Consider the following 21130-nt stretch of genomic DNA (forward strand, 5'->3'; position numbering starts at 1 on the left):
TGTTTAATTCCCAGGCATTGTCACCCTGCAGCCATGTTTCTGTAATGGCCACAAGATCATACCCATATGTAGTTATTTGTGCCATTAACATAGAAACATAGAAGATAGGAGCAGGAGTAGGCCATTCGGCCCTTCGAGCCTGCTCCGCCATTCAACGAGATCATGGCTGATCATCCAAACCCTAGCACCCGGTCCCTACACCGACAGCCATCCCACCCAAGCCCTATCCCCGTAACCCCGTAACCCCACGTATTTAATCCCCCCTAACACTAAGGGTCAATTTTTTTTATCATGGCCAATCAACTTAACCCGCACATTTTTGGACTGTGGGAGGAAACCGGAGCACCCGGAGGAAACCCACGCAAACACGGGGAGAATGTGCAAACTCCACACAGACAGTCACCCGAGGCCGGATTTGAACCCGGGTCCCTGGCGCTGTGAGGCAACAGTGCTAACCACTATGCCACCGTGCTTAACTCGTCTATTTTGTTACGAATGCTACGTGCATTCAGATAGAGAACTTTTAAATATGTTTTGTGACACTTAGTTCCTGCTTTTGCCCTTTTTATTACTTTACTTTTTACTCCATACCTTCTGCCCCTTCCTGACACGCTCTGGTTTTTAATTTCCCCACTGCTACCTAAGTCTATGACCTTCTCTGTTGTCATTTTTATTATTTGCTCTCTAGGAACCTCCCCCCCACTAGTTAGTTTAAAGCCCTCTCTACACCCTCTCTATGGCAAAATCCTGCTTAACTACCTTTTAACAAACTTTTAAGTATCTAAATTGGCTGACCTGCCGCTTGGTGTCGGGTCTATTCAGGAATGGCAGACCCGACACTTGGAAAACTGACAAGGAGCCGGGTTTACAGCGGCATACTGACCCAGTCAATCTTTTTGATTTTGACAGCGGACCCGCCTCCAAACCTGCACTCTGAGTGCCTGGCAAAATTCCGGCTTGTGTGTGTAAAGGTGACAACATTTTAATGGATACCTTGACATGCATTGACAGGGCTATCCCCGTATTGGAAGGGGGATTGCAGATCTGTATGAAGGACTGTGGCCGATTGTATGACAGCTTCCTTGGGGCATCATTGTACCCACATGCAGAAACCTATTTGCTTATGATCCTGTACAGATGGGCAACGTCATAAGAATGGATCATACAGAAGCACAGATAATACCTGTGTACCTGGGTGGCATGGCTCCTCTGATCCTCCTCCTCCAAACAGAGCAATGGCCAAAGGGATTCCCTAAAGACTGCACAAAATGGCATATCCCTTGGAAAACAGTCTGAACTAGCAAATGCAGTACAGCTTTAAGGAGCTTATTGTTCTGATTCAAGTCCATTGTGCCTGAGCAGCAAAACAGACATCAAGGAAAGTACTACACTGCTGTTAGGTTTCAGAATTTTTTGGCCATTTTTCCACTGAGGCTTTGGAAAAAAGTAATTTTAATGTTGGGTTTTCAAAAGCATAGTGTATTCAGACAATTTTAAAAAAGATGACTCGGAGGTCAAACTCCAAACCATCGTCAACACCTTCACTGAAGTGTACGAGAGCATGGGCCTTACACTAAACATCCGTAAGACAAAAGTCCTCTACCAACCTGCCCCCGCCACACAGTACTGCCCCCCGATTATCAAAATCCACGACAAGGCCTTGGACAACGTGGACCACTTTCCGTACCTCGGGAGCCTACTGTCAACAAGGGCAGATGTCAATGACGAAGTCCAACACTGCCTTCAGTGTGCCAGTGCAGTCTTCAGTCGCCTGAGGAAGAGAGTGTTTGAAGACCAGGACCACAAACCCAGCACCAAGCTCATGGTCTACAGAGCAGCAGTGATACCCGCCCTGCTATATGCCTCAGAGACATGGACCATGTACAGCAGGCACCTCAAAGCACTGGAGAGGTACCACCAACGCTGCCTCCGCAAGATCCTGTAAATCCATTGGCAGGATAGGCGCACCAACGTCAGTGTTCTCGCTCAGGCCAACATCCCCAGTATCAAAGCTTTGACCACGCTCAATCAGCTCCGATGGACAGGTCACATTGTCCGCATGCCCGATACGAGACTCCCAAAATAAGCGCTCTACTTTGAGCTCCGGCACTGCAAGAGAGCCCCAGGTGGGCAGAGGAAACGCTTCAAGGACACCCTCAAAGCCTCCTTGAAAAAGTGTAACATCCCCACCAACACCTGGGAATCCCTGGCCCAAGACCACACAAAGTGGAGGAGAAGCATCCAGGAAGGTGCCGAACACCTCGAGTCTCTTCGCCGGGAGCAAGCGGAAACCAAGCGCAGGCAGCGCACGTCAACCCAAGCACCCCACCCACCCGCCCCTTCAACCACCATCTGCCCCACCTGTGACAGAGACTGTAGGTCCCGCATTGGACTCATCAGTCACCTACGAACTAATTTTTAAATGTGGAAGCAAGTCATCCTCGCTTCCGAGGGACTGCCTAAGAAGAAGAAAAAAAAGGCTAGGATGATAGATAGTTGAGGTGCTAATGAGCTAGTCTTGATATTGTTTCCCCATGGACTGTCTCAGCAATAGATAAACACCTCATTGTCATTGTATTTCATCCTTTTTGTGGCTTTGAATAAAGCGATAGGACAGGTTTTTTGAAATAGAATGCTGCGGAGGCAAATTTTTAAAGAGAAAGCTATGAGAGTTTTCATTGAGTGTAAGAATTGCTGGAGGAACAATCAGAAGTCATCTTGCTTAAGCTGAGTAAGATGACCCACTGATATGGGGTAGCGTGGCATGTTCTTTATTTTGTATTATCATGTAGTAAGTTTTATTGTTTGAATTGAATGTGTCCGATCATAACTGCCATTCTGTATGTATACTGTGAAATAAAGCAGCTTATCAATTCATATCGGGCCTTGTATCATTTAGTGTTTGCTGAATGAGTGTCTCTTCAGAGAGATTAAAGAAGCATTTGTGCAAATGGCACAAATATCCAGTTGAGAACACAAGGGGATGCTATTGTTATGTCCCTGGGCCACGCTGTCTTGCGAGTAGATACAGGGCAGTGTGACTCACCCCCCATAAAGGTAACTGCTTTTGGGGATGACCGACGTCACTGAACCTGAGAAGGTACCTCCAGCAGACCTGAATTTGTAACAGTAGCCTGACAGGGAAAATAAGCAGCAGGTAATGGCAGCAAACAAAGGAGCAAGCTTTAAGAAGAGAAGCCCAGGATTTTGGGACCTCTGTTGTAGTATCTATTTGAAATGGACTCAGCGGTCCAGCTGCATTATCAGGAGGACCTCTCATTAAAATCAAAATCGGTGCCTTGATGAACCTTGCACACGCTCTGTGCCTGGGCTCCAAGCATACTAACTGCTTCGCAATCATGTAGGCATGCACAGTGTGTACTGGATGCCGATCAGGCTCAGGCCTCTGCCCGTTGATACGGAGATCCGCCATCTGCCCCGATTGCATTATCGGCTCCATTACATTTACACAGTATTATATAGATGGTTAACATATTTAAAGTTTATCAGAAAGTTCTGAGCACTAGCCCAATACGTTGGTTGTAACTAAAATTCTTAATTATCCTTTGCAAGAAGGAATCGGAAATACAGTTCAAAAATTATTCACTCTAATAGGTGATTTCAGTTTTTAGAAAAGTTCCTAACTTTAATACAAATAAAGTTTGATTGATCATTTGCAATCTGAAGTTCTGATATCAATCTTTTTTTTCTTACATTACAACAGTGACTATATTTTTACAAAAGGCAAAATACTGCAGATGTTGGAAATCTGAAATAGAAACAGAAAATGCTGGAAACACTCAGCAGGTCAGGCAGCATCTGTGGACAGAGAAACAGAGTTAACGTTTCAGGTCTGTGGAAAACGTTACAGTTGTAACAGGTTTTAAGCAAGTACAGGTGCAGGGAAAGGGGGAAGGGGAGTAAAGAACAAAAGGGAAGGTCTGTGGATAGGGTGGAAGATGGAGTGATTAACTGAACAAGCAGGATCAATACCAGCCCCTGCTGTCTGAAAAATGGGAGCAGTGGTTATGATCTGAAATTGCTGAATTCGATGTTGAGTCCGGAAGGGTGTAAAGGGCCTAATCGAAAGTGTCTTTGTTGTCTGTGAATCACTTTGGGGCATATTAAGATCATGAAAGGCGAGGTATAAGTGCAAGGTTGTTCGTTTTTTTGGAGAGGTCAACACTGTACCTGTTCTTTATACTGCTCCCCGTGTCTTCGCTCATCTTCCACCTGCATCATGATCTCTTTCAGTTTCTTCTCTGTACGACGAGCTACCTTGGTGGTTGCTTGTTTTTCCCTGAAGAGTAAGATGTAGCGTGTGAAACAGACCAAGAAACATTATCGTAGTAACAGGCTTTAGTAGTACCAAGTGCCATACCAGTTGCAGTGGAACAATTTGTCTGGCTTGTGACAGACTTGTATCTAAGTTAATTACATCAAGATTTCCTAACATAATAAACAGCAATTTGCTATTTAGCTTTTAATACCAACTTGATTGCCTTATTAAAAAAAACTAACCAGTCTATTCATGTGTACAGTCTGTAGAAACGTACAGTCTGTAGAAAAGTAATCCAGTGTACACACAGAGAGGCACAAGGCTTAATCCCATAATGGTTCTAATACACAAACCACAAGAGTGAAGCTTAAATGGTTTATGGGCACCCGTGCAATTGCCAAAATCGAACTATTCCCTTAAGCAACCTGCCAGCTATTACTTATTCTTATTTATAGGTGTATTCATCTGGAATATAATGTTTAATTTGTAACCTTTTTTTGAAGGTGGTGGGTGAATTGTCAATATTTTGCAGATAAGAGGAATATAAAGGGTACAGCAACATATGCCTGAATGTGTACATCCTGTGACAACTATTATGTTTTTTTTTAAAAGCTGGGAATATCAGGGAAAAAATTATACCCTGTATATTATTGAGATCTGATCCACAGCTGTATTGCACTTGATTATAACGATGATCCCTCACCACGAAAACCTGTTCTTGCCAATCGAAGGGAAATCGGGAGTATCTTAAAGCTGCAGCATCAATATATTGCAAGGCCATTCAGTTTCTGTTTTGGATTTATCATTTCTTAGGCATCATGCTCTTATGTTCATTAATAAATAGACAATTCTTATTATGAACACAGCTAGCTTCTACTAGACACTTTTATTGAGCACATGTGGACTAGGTACAGTATCTGTAGAGGCTGCCATCTTGACTCTTGCCTTGTGGGTAGCCTAGTGCCTCATGGGTAATGTAGTCTTAATATACATACAGCTGGGTAGTGTAGTCTTATATACAGCTCTACGGCTCCACCTAGTGTCCACTATAGAATGACATGTTATTGATCATTACACATGCTACAGAAGAAAGCTATATAACAGTATAACACCTGCAAATAAAGATCAGTGAACAAGACAAAGAAAGACAGTCTTGCCCGGTGCTCTTACTTTGCTTCGGTCTCCAGTTGCTCTTCTAACTGGGCGATCTTTGTCTCCAGAGAGGTTATTGTTGCTTTGAACTTGGACTTGACTGTCCCTTCCATTTCCTGCAGCTTGGCCTTCAGCTCTTTGTTCTGCCTCTCGAGCTGCTGGCGAGCACTGTCATTCTTCTGATTTGCACTGCGCTCAGCAGCCAGTTCATTAGACAGCTGTTCCGACTGACAATTAAAAAGAAATGTTGTAAAAAAAAAATCACAAACATAATGGTAGAAAAGTAACAGCAACAAGAAACACTGATTTTATTTAGAAAGGGCATTTTCATCCTGCATGGAACACTTGGATTTTTCCTTTTGTAATTCGTTTTACCAATGTGTCAGAAACTTTATGAAGTTTGTATGATTGTTATACTGTCCAACTTTAATTCACACGCAGAATGGCAATTATGGGTTTTGGAAGCATTTCCTGAATGACATAAGTGTTATTTTAAAATCTAGTTTAACAGACAATGCACTCAGGTTTTACACCCAAAATTCAATCTGTAGAACATTGGCTCTGAGAATCCTATTGAAAAAGGATTAACTCATCTGTGTGACCTGTCAAATTAACAATGCTTTTTTCCCCCAGCATTTTGAAGTGGCTGTAAACAAGCCACGAATGATTTGAATTGGGTCCCGAGTCGCTGCCTGTCGGGTCTGCTCAGCGCTGGCAGACCGGACATCGGGAAATGCAGGTGTGTGCGTTTTGACAGCGGGTTCCCGACCCAGTGTCAATCATTTTAAATTTCACAGCTGATCCGCCACCCATCCCGTCCGCTGAGCGTCGGCAAAATCGCGGCCTTAGTGTGGGATATTGACAACATTTAGTTTGTGAGTACTGAGTTACAAAGTGCGTATGCTTTTACATATTGATTTTAGATACAGATTTTCAAAATTTTAATACTGATTTTGAAAACTTTCTAATCATCTGGATAATCAACAGTCCAATGATCTGGTTTATGGGATCACAGCTAGCAGATGTTAGATTCAATGAGGTGATGTGATTCTGAGTTTCTCCACTATCTTACCTGCTGTATAACTTTCCTGAGACGGTCATTCAGTGTTTCCATGTTGCCCTGTTCCTCTTCCAGCTCTTCCTCCATTTGCGATATTCTAGTCTCCAGACGTCGCTTCTCATCCAAAAGTGCAGACCTGTAAAATTTTAAAAATGCAGCTGGATCTTTTGCCTGATCACATTGAACCACATTGAACCACAAACTGTGCTTTAGAGGTTTCAGAAAGCATTATTCATGCTCTACAGCCATTTTATTACATCTAACCATTATATTTCATGGAGCTATTTTCTTTACATTTACACGATAGTTAAAGAGACATTTGAATTCCCAAAAATTGATATTATTTACACCCAAATCTACTAATACTAAAATTGCATTCCAGAAACGATTTAGAATCATAGAAATTTAAGGCACAGAAGGTGGCCATTCGGCCCAGTGTGTCTGTGCCGGCCGAAAAAGAACTATCTAATCTAATCCTGCTTTCCAGCTCTTGGTCCATAGCCCTGCAGGTTAAAGCACTTCAACTGTATATCCAAGTACTTTTTAAATGTGATGAGAGTTTCTGCCTCCACCACCCTTTCAGGCAGTGAATTCCAGACCCCCACCGCCCTCTGGGTGAAACAAGTCCTCCTCAGCTCCCCTCTAATCCTTCTACCCATTACTTTAAATCTATGCCCCCTGGTTATTGACCTCTCTGCTAAGGAGATAGGTCCTTCCTATCTACTCTAACTAGGCTCCTCATAATTTTATATAACTCAATTAAGTCTCCCTCAGCCTCCTCTGTTCCAAAGAAAACAACCCCAGCCTATCCAATCTCTCCTCATAGCTAAAATTCTCCAGTCCTGGTAACATCCTCGTAAATCTCCTCTGTACCCTCTCTAGTGCAATCACATCTTTCCTGTAATGTGGTGACCAGAACTGTTCGCAGTACTCTAGCTGTGGCCTAACTAGTGTTTTATACAGTTCAAGCATAACCTCCCTGCTCTTATATTCTATGCACGGCTAATAAAGGAAAATAGCCCATATGACTTCTTAACCACTTTATCCACGGACTCGATGGGCCGAATGGCCTCCTTCTGTGCCGTTATGACTCTATGACCTGTCCTGCTACCTTCAGGGATCTGTGGACATGCACGCCAAGGTCCCTCTGTTCCTCTACACTTCTCAGTATCCTACCATTTATTGTGTATTCCTTTGCCTTTTTGGCCTTCCCTAAATGCATTACCTCACACTTACCCGGATTGAATTTCATTTGCCACTTTTTTGCCCACTTGACCAGTCCATTGATATCTTCCTGCAGTCTACAGCTATCATCCTCACTATCAACCATACGGCCAATTTTTGTATCATCTGCAAACTTCTTAATCATGCCCCCTACATTGAAGTCTAAGGGGGAAAAATTGGGTTGCGCCCCCTTTGGCGCGCTAACTTTGCTGGGGCACGACTTTTAGCACCCTGAAAAAGTTATTGCCCCCGCACCCGAAATTCACCGGTAGTGCCCCAAGAGGGAGGTGGGGCGCTACTGGAAGCACCCCGCCTCCCTCTTGGGGTGCTGCGAGTGAATATCGAGGCACCACATGCCGCAACATCACGGTACTGCAGGCCTTCCTCCTCTTATTAAAGGGGAGGGGCCTAGCACAACACGACCTGGGGCCCACCTGGGCCACCAGGGATCGGAGTGCCAGCAAAAGGGCCCGGCCCACAAGAGAAGTGCCGGGCTCACGGAGCGCAGCCGGCACTCCGCCGGCGGGGGGGGGGGGGCTGCTCAGAAGGCCGGGGACAGCAAAGTGGGTAGGTGCTGGCAGGCGGCCAGCAACAAAAATGGCTACCCGGTACCTCCCTTTAATTTGCGCCGCCCCGGCCGCAGGTAGGCCCCCCCTGACCCCGTCGGACATAGCGTCCGGTGGTAAGTCAGGGGGCGCTACTGAAGATCGCAGCCGGGGCGCGAGCGGGGTGCTGTGCACGACAATGTTATCGCAGGCAGCGCAGCACCACGGGGCGCCAACGGTTACTGCCGCCGCTAACCTCCCGCTAAATTTCGCAAGAGGCGTTAGCAGCGCCGTGCCCAGGCTCTAGTTGCTTTGCGCCCCGGCGCTAACGGGAGGCGCAAATCAGCTGAATTTTTCCCCCAAAATCTCTCAACAGCCTGGGATACATTTCATCTGGGCCTGGCGATTTATCTACTTTCAAACTTGCTAAACCCCTTAATATTTCCTCTCCCGCTGGTTATCTCATCTACTATTTCACACTCCTCCTCAACTACAATGTCTGCATCGTCCCTCTCTTTCGTGAAGACAGACGCAAAGCATTCATTAAGAACCATACCCACATCTTCCGCCTCCAAACACAGGTTACCTTATTGGTCTTTACTAGGCCCTAATCTTTTAGTTATCCCTTTGCTCTTTATGTACTTATAAAGCATCTTTGGGTTTTTCTTGATTTTACTTGCCAATATTTTTCATGTCCTCTCTTTGCTTTCCTAATTTCCTTTTTAATTTCACCCTTGCACTTTTTATACTCCTCTAGGCTTTCTGCAGTATTGAGCACTTGGTATCTGGCATAAGCTTCCCTTTTTTTGCCTTGTATGCTCCTTGACATCCAGGGAGCTTTAGATTTGTTAGTCCCACCCTTTTCCTTTGTGGGAACATATTTGCTCTGACCCTCAATATCTCCTTCAATGCCTCCCACTGCTCTGACACTGATTTACCTTCAAGTAGCTGTTTCCAGTACACTTTTGCTAAATCGCATCTCAGCTTAGTAAAATTGGCCTTTCCCCAATTGAGAACTTTTACTCCTGGTCTATCTTTGCCCTTTTCCACAACTACACTAAATCTAACTGAATTATGATCACTACCACCAAAATGCTCTCCCCTTTCACCTGCCTAGCTTCATTCCCTAAAACTAAGTCCAGAACCGCCCCCTCTTTTGTTGGGCTTGCTACATACTGGCTAAAAAAGTTCTCCTGAATGCATTTTAAGAATTCTGTGCCCTCTATACCTTTTACACTGATTTTATCCCAGTTAATATTAGTATAGTTGAAATCCCCTACTATTACTGCCCTATTGTTTTTGCACTTCTCAGAAATTTGCTTACATATATGCTCTTCCAACTCCCTCTGATTGTTTGGGGGTCTGTGATGTAGCAGGACAATGTTTGGATCCTGTTTGAAGTGTTGTCATCTGGTTTATTTCAATATAATTTAATGTTTCCAGATGGGATTGAAAAGAAATCTACAACATGACTTCTCACTTTATGGATATGGTGATCAAGTCGTCAAAGTGAATCAGTCATTTTAATGTGGTGTAAAGATTCACAGATTTGCAAGCCTTCATTTTAGTAAAAATACAAAAAAGTAAAGATCTTTCTGTTACATACTTTCCAGATATGTTGCCTGCTAACTCCTCTGCTAGTTCTTCCTTCTCCTGTTCAGCGTGACGGCGAGCGCGTTCTGCAGCTGCCAAATCCTTTGAAGAAGGAGGAAAAAACTCATTTAAATAAAAGGGAATATTACACATTGGAGTCGTTACTGTGGTAATCATGTTTCACTAGAATTCAAATGCTGCTGCTCTGACTAAGGCACCTCCTACTGAACATTCAGGCATTAACCACATTTTAGGCTTTGAATGTTTCATTTGTTTCCTTTTTTGGTTTAAGAATACACTGGAGTGCTTCTTTAACAAAAATAAAGGTGCCACGCTTGGCTATGAGATACTCTGAAATTTGTTTAAATACTTGCTATATATTGGATAAATATTTGAAGGAGAAAAATTGTAGGGCTGTGGGAAAAGAGCAGGGGAGTGGGACTGATTGGATAGCTCTTTCAAAGAGCCGGCATAGGCACGATGGGCCAAATGGCCTCCTTCTGTGCTGTATGATTCTATATCTTGACAATTTGGACTTGTACCTTCTTTAGGTAAAGTAAGTGAAGTGAACTTTCTGGATATTTGTTATCATTTTATTGCTTATCATCTCGATTCTACACCACCAAATAATTAAATGCCTGCTCCTTCCTTCCAATAAATATTCCGGTGGTGTTGTTAATAGCTTGTCCTTATTTCGGGGTCATACCTTGCTCAACAAAGAAAATGCCTTTCAGATGAGAGACTTACAAGGGCAAATCTCTGTGTGACCTAATTTATTTCCTTATGTTTACCTCCTGGAGTTGGAGAAGATCTGCCTCCAGACTCTTGGCTTTTTTCTCATTGTCTTTAGCCTGAGCCAAGACTTCTTCTCTGGAGTTCCGGGCGTCCTCAAGTTCACGTTGGTAATCCTTCATCTGAGCCTGATGTTGAGCAAAGCAGAAATTTTATTTGCTGAGATTCAATCCCGACTGATTTATTTTATGCTCCATCTTCATAAAAAGAAACAACTGTTCATCTGTTTACACAAACCAATGCATTATCTTAAAATAGATGAACACAGGACTTTTGTTTAAGAATCTAGATAATATATCACAATCCTCTTTCAGCATTTAATGGTGGGGCTTCTGAACTATGATTTTTTTTTTTTTACATAAATGAAACCATGCTATTATTAATAGTGGTTTCACATATACAAAGCTATAAGTGAAAACTGTTTATGCCTTGGTGTAGTTAAAACCAAGAAGTTTGGAAACAATTCTGGTTGAGCATACTTCAGTCACCCACCTGAAGTTTTTTTAGTTGCTTCATGGCCTCTTCACGGCCTTTGATGGCAACTTCAACCTGGCCTTCAAGGTCACTTAAATCAATCTCCAACTTCTTCTTGGCAGCAGCCGCCACTGTGCGCTGTTTACGTTCACCTTCCAGTTCAGTTTCAAGCTCGTGGACCTAAGTGTAAACAAACTTTGATGCAATTACTTTATTATCTCCTGTTACTACCTTCAGAAATTTGTTATGCTAACCCTACACTCAGTCATTTTATTAGTCACCTGCATTTAGAATTGCCCTGAAAGCGTATCCTTAGTAAAGCCACTGGGCTAACTATGATATAAGTGGTATAATATCACTGATCTGAAGTAGAAGGGATAACAGTTGGTCTGTTTAAAGGAGTACGCCTATCAATATTTAATGTCACTTTATTATATCTACATTCCATCAGACCATTTTCTTTCCATGATTCTGAACAATATTGCCTTTGGTTTTATTGTAGTATTTCACTTCGTTACATGCAGAAAAATTGATTTAAGTTATTTGTATTACTTTCCCTGTAAAAATAGGAAAAAAATCATGAAGTATGCAGATAGATTTTGAATAAAATTACTAATAACCACAGTTTATTCATGCTGTGCTGCAATCTATGTAGGTATCTTAAGTTGTAAGTATATCTATTCCTAGCTGTGATGTTGATTGACAACCATGGTTAATACTGTGCACACATTCACATAGGAGACAACTTATTTTGCGTCATACTAAAAGGTTTCATGGATATGGTGTTGTAGGACACTCCCGCAAAGCTGTGGGATATCAGATCATGTCCACGAGTCCCAATCTCAGGTATGTCATCAGTGGAACCCAGAATCCAGTGAAGACTGGTGCATGGATACATGCACTGAATTCACAGGGAAGATGATGAGTCACCCCAGATGCACTCATACATGATTTAAGTTCAGCATGGGCAGAAACCTTAGACTGAGTCACCTGCCTGCTTTCTCTGCCAGTGAATGGTACATGGCACAGCAAGGTGAAAGGAGGGGAGAAAAATCAATTGAAATGGGGCAAACATAAATTTCAAGATTGGAAATCTGATTATTAATAAGTAGTTATGTTTTGATTGCTTTCTATCTGTCACAAAGAGATTATGAAAGTGCTTGCAAAGTGTCTATTAAATAATACTTATTCTTTTCTTATGCAATTTATTTACTAACTCAGGAGTCAATACACTATTTTGTAAAACAAAGGAAAGATCTTGTTCACACTAATTTTTAAATAATTTATTATGAATTCTATGCCTGGTTTCATATTAATTTCAGAGAGTCTTAGTAAAGAACTCAACAGTAAACATATTTTTGTTGTAGTGACATAACTTCACATATTAACCCAAACTACACAGCTAACCCTACACAAATTAAATTACAAAAACAGCCGGTTCCCTTAATTCTTACTCTTGTCGATTTGGATGAAATTTAAATCGATGATTTTATGATGCATACTCGGGCTTGTCAATAATGTTTTCCCTCCTTCTCTCGCCTTCTCTTCTTCATTCTCTCTTTCTCTGCTTCTCACTTTTTTCCCCACTTGTTTTCTCCGACCTTTCCCACCAGATGAAAACACCTTTTAACGTCTGCTTTCCCCCAAATCTCAGCATTGGTGCTGCATGTGGGTTTTATTTCAGAATGGCTGATAAGAGTCTCCACATTTTGTAGAATTATGTTTCATTTTTCTTAGATCATCTCAGTGGCTATGTTAAAAAATATGAAATTCCTTGAAATACTCTGGGATTGTTTTAAAAGTGAAGAAAAGTGGCTGCAGAAACTCTATAGACCATTAAGCCATGTGCTTTCCTGCCCATATCAGAGAGAATACCTGATTTCCCATTAAATACAGCAATGCTTAAACAAATAGAAGCCAAAGTAGATCATTTATCAGGACAGAAACATGAATGTTAAATGTGTTGTGTTCATGAATTCAGTTTTGGTCAATCATCGTACCTGCTTAACAAGCTGCCTCCTCTTTTCTTCATTCTGCTCATCACGGGCCTGCAAATCACGCTCAAACTGTGCTTTCAGGGCTTGCAAATTCACTTCCAATCTTAACTTGGCATCCTCTGTTGCCTGGAGCTCATCTTCGAGCTCTTCTAACTGGGTCTTCATCTCCTCTACTTGCTGCTCCAAGGCACGCTTAGACTTCTCCAGGTCATGGACCTTCAGTACAGAGGCAGAAGAAGTGGTCATGAATTATTTGAACAAATAGGTTCCAGACAAAAAGAAAAATTCTGAATGACCCCTTTGTCTTTCTTGGAGGCAAGTATCATTTTCTAAAAAGCAGCACTGTGTTTTTTCAGTTTATAAGATGCTGAAAATCACTATCTCACACACACCTTCGATCTTAAAACTTTTTTTTTACAATAGTGTAGTTAGAGTGGAGAAAATGTGTATGTGCCTTTTAAGATTTATTTTGGATGGAAGTTCCAATGCTTTTTTCTGCTACCTCCTTTTGTTATGAGCCTCAGTGCTACCTCCTACTGCCATGAAGCATTGTGGCCCATGAACTACTTCATGATTGGTCAGGCACGGGACTGAACCTGCCAATTTGTCCTTCTCCAGTGATGAAGCACTTTTCCGCGTGTAGCCCTCCGAGAATGAATAATGGCAGGTAAAACCAATGTCTATTGAAGCAGGGATTTAAGCTCAAGATCTCCATATTTAAGGAAAGATATAGTTGCATTGGAGGCAGTGAAGGTTCACTAGGTTGATTCCTGGGATGAAGGTTGAGCCTATACTCATTGGAGTTCAGAAGAATGAGAGGTGAATTTATTGAAACATAAGATTCTGAGGGGGATTGACGAGGTGGATGCAGGGAGGATGTTTCCCCTAGTGGGGGTATCTAGAACTAGGGGGCATAGTTTCAGAATAAGGGGTCGCCCATTTAAGACGGAGATGAGGAGGAATTTCTTCTCTGAGGGTCGTGAATCTTTGCAATTCTCTACCCCAGAGAGCTGTGGAGGCGGAGTCATTGAATATATTCAAGGTGGAGATTGACAGACATTTGAGCAACAGGGGAGTCGAGGGGTATGGGGAGAGAGCGAGAAAGTGGTGTTGAGGCCAAGATTGGAGCAGCCATGATCTTATTGAATGGTGGAGCAGGCTCGATGGGCTGATTGGCCGACTCCTACTCCTGTTTCTTATGTTCTAAGATCATCTGGTTGGAGCTACTAGTCCAACACTCTGCAAACATTAAAGCTCCATTTTGTTATTAACTCCAATCAAATAGAAGCCTAAATATACTTGTGCAATGGAATCAATACTTCAGCCTGCATTGTCAATATTACATACATCTAAAAATTGCGAAGTGGTTAGTTTGTTAGACAGTGTCTGTATTTTGATAATAACTTCCCTCTTCCCTATTGTCTTCAGCCCATATTGAATTTGATGTTGCACTTTTGCATATCTACTTACGTTCTTTCCTACATCATCTTTAGAGCTCACAATGTCTTCCATCTCAGCTCGCAGCTGCTTGTTGACCCTTTCCATGTCGTCTTTGGCTGACAAAGCTTCATCCAAAGCACGCGTCAATGCCAGGGCCTTTGTCTCCTTTTCACGACTATCAGCCTCTGCCCTGTCCCTTTCATCTGCAAATTTAGCAGAGATATTCTTCTCTTCTGCCAGCATCTGAAAAAAATAAGAAAGCATATGGGGGAGAAATTGGGTGAGTAGCGCCAGCTGTTAGCGCCTAAAGAGGCAGTCAGTGGCTGTAGCGCCACTGGCTGCGTCTGCGGCGATATTCAGTAGGGGCGCTAATGGTGGCGTTAGGCATTTGCGCTGCACCGCCACCGATGACGTCATCGGTGTGCGCAGCACCCCATCCGTGCCCCGTTCGCGATATTTGGCAGCGAACGCCGCAGTTGCGCCGCTCACTACCCACGCCCAGTTCACGGGGCCTTACTGTGCCGGCAGCGGCGTAAGTTAAGGTGGAGGCGGCCGCTTTTTCGCCGGCCGCCTGCCAGCACCTCCGTTCCCGGCCTCCTAACCTCCCCCCCCCGCAGCATTGCCGGCTGTTTCCCGAGAGCCCGGCACTTCTCCTTGGTGCCGGGCTCATTTGCCGGCACTCGCGATCGGGGATCGCGCTGTTGCAGGCACCTCCCCCTTAACAGTGGGAGGAAGGCCTGCAGTACCGCAGCGTGGCGCTGCGGCACGTTGTGCTGCGATAATCAGTTTCAGCGCCCTAAGAGGGACGCGGAGCACCTCGAGCCTCGCCCCGTGTCCCTCGAGGGGCACTGAAACTGAATTTCTGGCGATCGGTATCACTCCGATCGCCGCGCTAAATCCTGCGCTCCGCCGACTTGCGCCACTTTGGCGCCCCAACCCAATTTCTAGGCCCATGTGTCTTAACTGGAAATTATTAAAATTATAAACAAATCAATCTTAAGGGTTAACTAAACAGCTTTGACTTTGCAGCATTTTATGTGCAGGATCATGAATTTTAGTCCAACTTAAATGAAAATTTAATCCTGGAGAATATCAATGGTGAATTATATGTATTCTGAAATTATTAGAACAGAAAAATTTGCTTAGCCAACTAGCCTGACTGCATCTGTATTTTACTGTGCAGTAAGGCTGTCATATTGGAAATGTTCAGCGAATTTGTAAAAACTCTTCAAAAAAAAAATTATCCTCATCTTGAAGGTGGCAAATACGAATGGTTTGTTCTGCAGAAATGTTTTACCTGATCAAATTTCTTTTGTTTCTTCTCCAAATTGGAAACCAGTTGTCGCTGATTGTCCAGGTCCACTAAGAGGTCATCGAGCTCCTGTTGCAGCCTGTTCTTGGTCTTCTCCAGCTTGTCAAAAGCGGCTGCCTTTTCCTCAAAGTTCTGGGTAATCGCTTCAATTTCCCTCTGAAGTTTCTTCCTTCCTTCCTCAAGACCCTCCATTGTAGCAGCATCGTCATTTAATCTCTTCTTGGCATCTGACAGCTATGAGGAAATCAATGCTCCAGTAAGAAAGAAGGAGTTTGCATTTATAAAGCACTTTATTACTTACTCGGCAAGTTCCAAAGTGCTTTGCAACCAAATGAATTATTTCTGAAGTGCAACCACTGTTATTATATAGACAAATGTGGTAGCCAATTTGTGCACAGCAAATCCCACAAACAGTAGATGATCAAGTTAATCTGTTTTAGCAGGTGTTGGCTGAAGGAAGAATGTTAATGTCTGTATAGTACAAGAATCTAGAAAGTTGTTCTGTGTGCATTTTCAAGTTCTATCTCAAAGATTAAGGAGACCATTTTGGGAGGTATACTGTAAGTGTCCTTGCATTATTATGTCAATTATATTGCTATAATTTTAATAAAAACAACTTGATTTCTCCAATGATGGCAGATAAATCATTCTTTGAGGTTAGAAATCTATAAAGAAGCTTAAGAAATTTGCTGCAATCATGTGATTTAGATTTCAGGTAGTGTACAGAATTTGCTGGTTTAAAAGGTTGTCTAGGCTGGGCCAAGCTTCATGTACCTGCACTGTCAAAGTGGCTAGCTGGCGCTCCAGGTTCCTCTTAGCTTCTCCCTCTTCATCCAACTGCTCTTGGAGGCTGTTCTTGTCATCATCTAACTGACGCAAACGGGTGGACAAGTTCAGTTTTTGCCGGGTCTCTTCCTGGAGTAGTTCCTGCAGAAAAACAGAACAAAGTACATTGTTTTATAATAAATTAAAAATATAACCTAACTGGTCAATATAATAAATTCTATTTTTTCACAAAGACATTATTTCAGTATGCTCAGTTATTGTACAAAAACTTTCAGGAACTCCAAGAATTTACTTTTGAGCTTATAAACTTCATAAAATATTATAGTCCAGGAGGTTTGGTTTTTTTTAATGATTAAAACATTTATGGAGGTTGAAGGAAGAAAAACTTTTATAATCACATTCTCAGTAAGCTGGCTTGTGTTACATTTTTTAAAGGGATGACGATGAAAAAATACATATAATTGATCGACATTATGCTATAATCTATTTTTTGTAATATTCTTATGAGTCGGACAGTGTAAAAACACACTTACCTGTGTGTCCTGAAGTTGGGAACCAAGACTCGACACATCCTTTGCAAGTTTAATTGACTTACTCTCAGCATCATTAAGTATGGAGGTAACATTGTCAAGCTCATTCTATCGGGAAAAAAAGGTCAAAGTATGGAATTAGTGGAGTCATTTATTTTTGTTCCAATTTTCTTCTCTTCTTTTCCTAATGGAATTCATTCATGCCGGGTACAGTTACATTACAATTGGTATCCTGCAAATACCTCACCCAGGTATAGAAACATAGAGAAATAGGAGCAGGAGTAGACCATTCGGCCCTTCGAGCCTGCTCCGCCATTCATTATGATCATGGCTGATCCTCCGTCTCAATACCATATTCCCGCTCTCTCCCCATACCCTTTGATGCCTTTTGTGTCTAGAAATCTATCTATCTCCTTCTTAAATATATTCAGTGACTTGGCCCCCACAGCCTTCTGTGGTAGAGAATTCCACAGGTTCACCACCTTCTGAGTGAAGAAATTTCTCCTCATCTCAGTCCTAAGTGTCCTACCCCATATCCTGAGACTGTGACCCCTCGTTCTAGACCCCCCCCCCCAAGCCAGGAGAAACATCCTCCCTGCATCCAGTCTGTCTAGCCCTGTCAGAATTTTATACGTTTCAATGAGATCCCATCTCATTCTTCTAAACTCTAGTGAATACAGGCCTAGTCGACCCACTCTCTCCTCATACGACAGTCCTGCCATCCCATTCCTGTATCCATTCAACACGTGCGAAACTAGATAGTATGGGCTGGCAAGCTATTCAACTACAGTGGGGAGGGTATAATGGCCAAAGCTAATCCAGTCCTCGCATGTCATCCGCACAAATGGACTTTCCATCAAGTCAATGGATAGCGGCCAGGAGCAGGAAGCGGACGGAATGTTTTCTTTCCTGCCTAGGAGCACCAATGCCAATTGCAAACCCCCAACTGCCACCCCTAGCTGCAATCAGCTAAATTACCACAACCAAGGATTGAACCTAATCTCTGTGGCTTGGTACCACACAAAGCAGTCCAAGGTGTCTGGGGATCCCCGATTCCTTTTTGAACCCTATTGACAAAAAATACAACTTCCATTGTTCTACATACCCGACAGGTAGAAGAATCTTCTAGGCACCAGGTAACATTTCTGACCTCACAAACAGAATGCTAGGTTAGGAGATTTGACAGGGGTTGAAGTCCATCGTAATGAATTATATTGAAATATTCCATTTACTGTCGCAAACACTTTAACAAATACACATGAACTTCCAATCTGTGCAAGAAAGTTTGCACTGACCTGCAACTTGTGCACTTTATCGTTGAGCTCAGTCCGAGCACGTTCACCATCAGCCACCTTGACCTGGAACTCCTGCACTTGGTTCTCCAGTTTTTTCTTCTTGTGCTCGATGTCTGCTTTAGCTGTGGTCAGCGCCCTGACCTCATTTGAGAGCTCACTGTTCTCCTTTTCAAGATTCTGTTTGTTTTTCTCAAGATTAGCCCTAACCTGCAGAATGTAGAGAACATTGGGTTTAGGAACGTATAAACAGTTTAGTCAACAAGGGGCACATTCTTGAAATTTAAGACATTTCTTGTCTTGGCTTCTTTCTGGTAGTCGGTAATACTCTGCCAGGTTTTTATCATTGATTTTTAAGATGTTAACTGTTAGAAAACCTTTTCCAGAGTTATATACTGTACTGTGTTTAAGCTCAGTGGATCGGCCTTGTTGCCATTCATTCTCACATACCCGTTTTGCTTGCTCCAGCTGTTCTGTTACTTCTTCTACAACTTGACTATGTTTCTGTCGCATTTCATGAATCTGAGCCTCGTGTGTTCTTGTCTCTTCCTCCAGAGCTCGTTTCATCTCTGAAACCTCATGTTCTCTCTTGGCTCTGTCCATAAGAAATAATCTATGGTCTGATTTTTCCAAACTAAATTACATTGACACTTCTCATAAGGTTTTTTTTCCATTTTGTCATACAAACAGATCTAAGTCTTTAATTAGGCAATAATGTATTTTATCAGAAGTATATTTTTTGCATTAAATTTACAAAGTCTTTTTTGTGTCTAAGCTTATAAATATTGTTTACAGGTTTAAAGGTCTATAGATTATTGTGTGGAATGTTCCCTCCCATTGACTGAAATTCAGCTCATTATTCTATTAATTAAGTGTTTAGACATATTTACTTATATTGCGTCTATTTAAGCAGTACCTCAACTCTTGCTGTGTAGCTGTGCTGTCCAAAGTATCTTCAAGTTCTGTCTTCAGGGCTTCCAGCTCTTCACCCAGATCTCTCTTTTGTTTCTCAGCCTTGTTCCGAGCTGACTTCTCTGAGTCTAGATCTTCTTGAAGATCTGATATAAAGGCTTCCAACTCACGAATTTTCTTCAGAGCATTATTCTTTAGTGCAGTTTCTTCATCAAGCCTACATGAATACAATTCAATTAACCCAAAGGAATTTATATTATGATCACAACTACAGTATATTGAACATGGGAAGAATGCTGTGAAGGAAAGACAAAGGTTTGCATCTGACTTTGATGTTTATATATTTTCACAAAGACTAGATTAATTTAAAGGCTGCATTGAGTGACACCACCCAGTGTAATTAACAAGATATGTAGTTACACCATCAGGAAGTGGTAGGACAATAATCACCCAACACTTTGCCTGGAATGTGTAATTTAATGCAGTCGACACTACCAAGTGGGACTGTACAAGGGGCCCAACTCGGGGGGGTTCTTCCATTGCAATTCTGTGGGCTGTTAACCGTAACCCCGCACTTACCAACACCTTCAGGAGAGATGGTGAGAAACCCGCTGTATGTAAACGGCTGTGTTTGGTTACACCGCCGATACAATTAATGAAGAAGTGTAAATTAATGTAGCCAGGCTGTAGACTGACAGTACTGCATTGAAGTCCTCTACTGAAGTTCTCCAAGTGTAGAACTAACACTCGGGCTGGGCTTGAGCGACTGAGCAACTTCACACGCATACGCATCATTGGCCTGGTGGTGGTGTCAATATTCACTCCGTAATTTAAATAATTAAATCTAGTGCATAGACAAAGGGAATCCAGTGGATGTGGTATGTTTGGACTTTAAAAAAGCATTTGATAAAGTGCCACTTAAATTACTTGTTGGCGAGGTTAAGGCCTATGGCATTAAGGGTAAAATGGGGCCATGGATACAGGGATGGCTGAATGATAGAAAGCAGGTGGTATGAGTAAATTAATTGTCACAGATTGGCAAGGATGTAGCTAGTGGTGTTCCACAGGGATCTGCGTTGAGACTTTTGGTGGAAAAAGGCAAATAGGATTCTGAATTTTACATACACAAGCACTGAACACAAAAACAAGGAGGGCCAGATGAATCTGTACAAGACATTGCTTGGGCCACAGATGAATTATTATGTGAAGTTTTGGGCACGCTTCGAGTAAGGGTACTGGGGCATGGAAAAGTTACAACGTAGATTCACTAGGATTATTCCAGGGATGAAAGCTGAACGCCAATTCTCTGACACCTCCTCATACCTCCATCTGGACCATGACCCCACGATCGAACATCAAGCCACCGTTTCCAAGACTGTCACTAAACTCATCTCCTCTGGAGATCTTCCCCCCACAGCTGCTAACCTCATAGTTCCCCAACCCCGCAGAGTCCGCTTCTACCTCCTTCCCAAGATCCACAAACAGGACTGCCCTGGTAGACCCATCGTTTCAGCCTGTTCTTGTCCCACAGAACTTATCTCTTTCTATCTCGACTCTATTTTTTCTCCCTTTGTCCAGTCTCTTCCCACCTACATCTGCGACACTTCTGACGCCCTCCGCCACTTTAACAGTTTCCAGTTTCCTGGCCCCAACCGCCTCCTTTTCACCATGGACGTACAATCCCTCTACACCTCCATCCCCCACCAGGATGGCCTGAGGGCGCTCCGCTTCTTCCTTGAACA

The 21130-nt window shown here is 42.7% G+C and overlaps 1 protein-coding gene across 3 annotated transcripts in view; it reads right to left on the reverse strand.

The window, feature by feature from the left end:
• Positions 1-21130, reverse strand: part of myh11b (myosin, heavy chain 11b, smooth muscle) — a 194896-nt gene that overhangs the window by 12647 nt on the left and 161119 nt on the right. For all 3 annotated transcript variants that reach the window (XM_086000802.1, XM_086000801.1, XM_086000803.1), the window contains 14 exons: positions 19393-19605; positions 18927-19071; positions 18480-18686; positions 17188-17292; positions 16643-16795; positions 15854-16102; positions 14587-14799; positions 13120-13332; positions 11138-11299; positions 10645-10773; positions 9867-9955; positions 6504-6627; positions 5450-5658; positions 4192-4300 (listed from right to left, as the gene is read on the reverse strand). In XM_086000802.1, coding sequence (XP_085856928.1) covers positions 4192-4300; positions 5450-5658; positions 6504-6627; positions 9867-9955; positions 10645-10773; positions 11138-11299; positions 13120-13332; positions 14587-14799; positions 15854-16102; positions 16643-16795; positions 17188-17292; positions 18480-18686; positions 18927-19071; positions 19393-19605 — 2320 coding nt within the window. The remainder of the gene's footprint in view (positions 1-4191; positions 4301-5449; positions 5659-6503; positions 6628-9866; positions 9956-10644; positions 10774-11137; positions 11300-13119; positions 13333-14586; positions 14800-15853; positions 16103-16642; positions 16796-17187; positions 17293-18479; positions 18687-18926; positions 19072-19392; positions 19606-21130) is intronic.

This window comes from Somniosus microcephalus, chromosome 11, assembly GCF_052327205.1.
Source record: "Somniosus microcephalus isolate GS21.2 chromosome 11, FLI_Smic_1.0, whole genome shotgun sequence".
Taxonomy (NCBI): domain Eukaryota; kingdom Metazoa; phylum Chordata; class Chondrichthyes; order Squaliformes; family Somniosidae; genus Somniosus; species Somniosus microcephalus.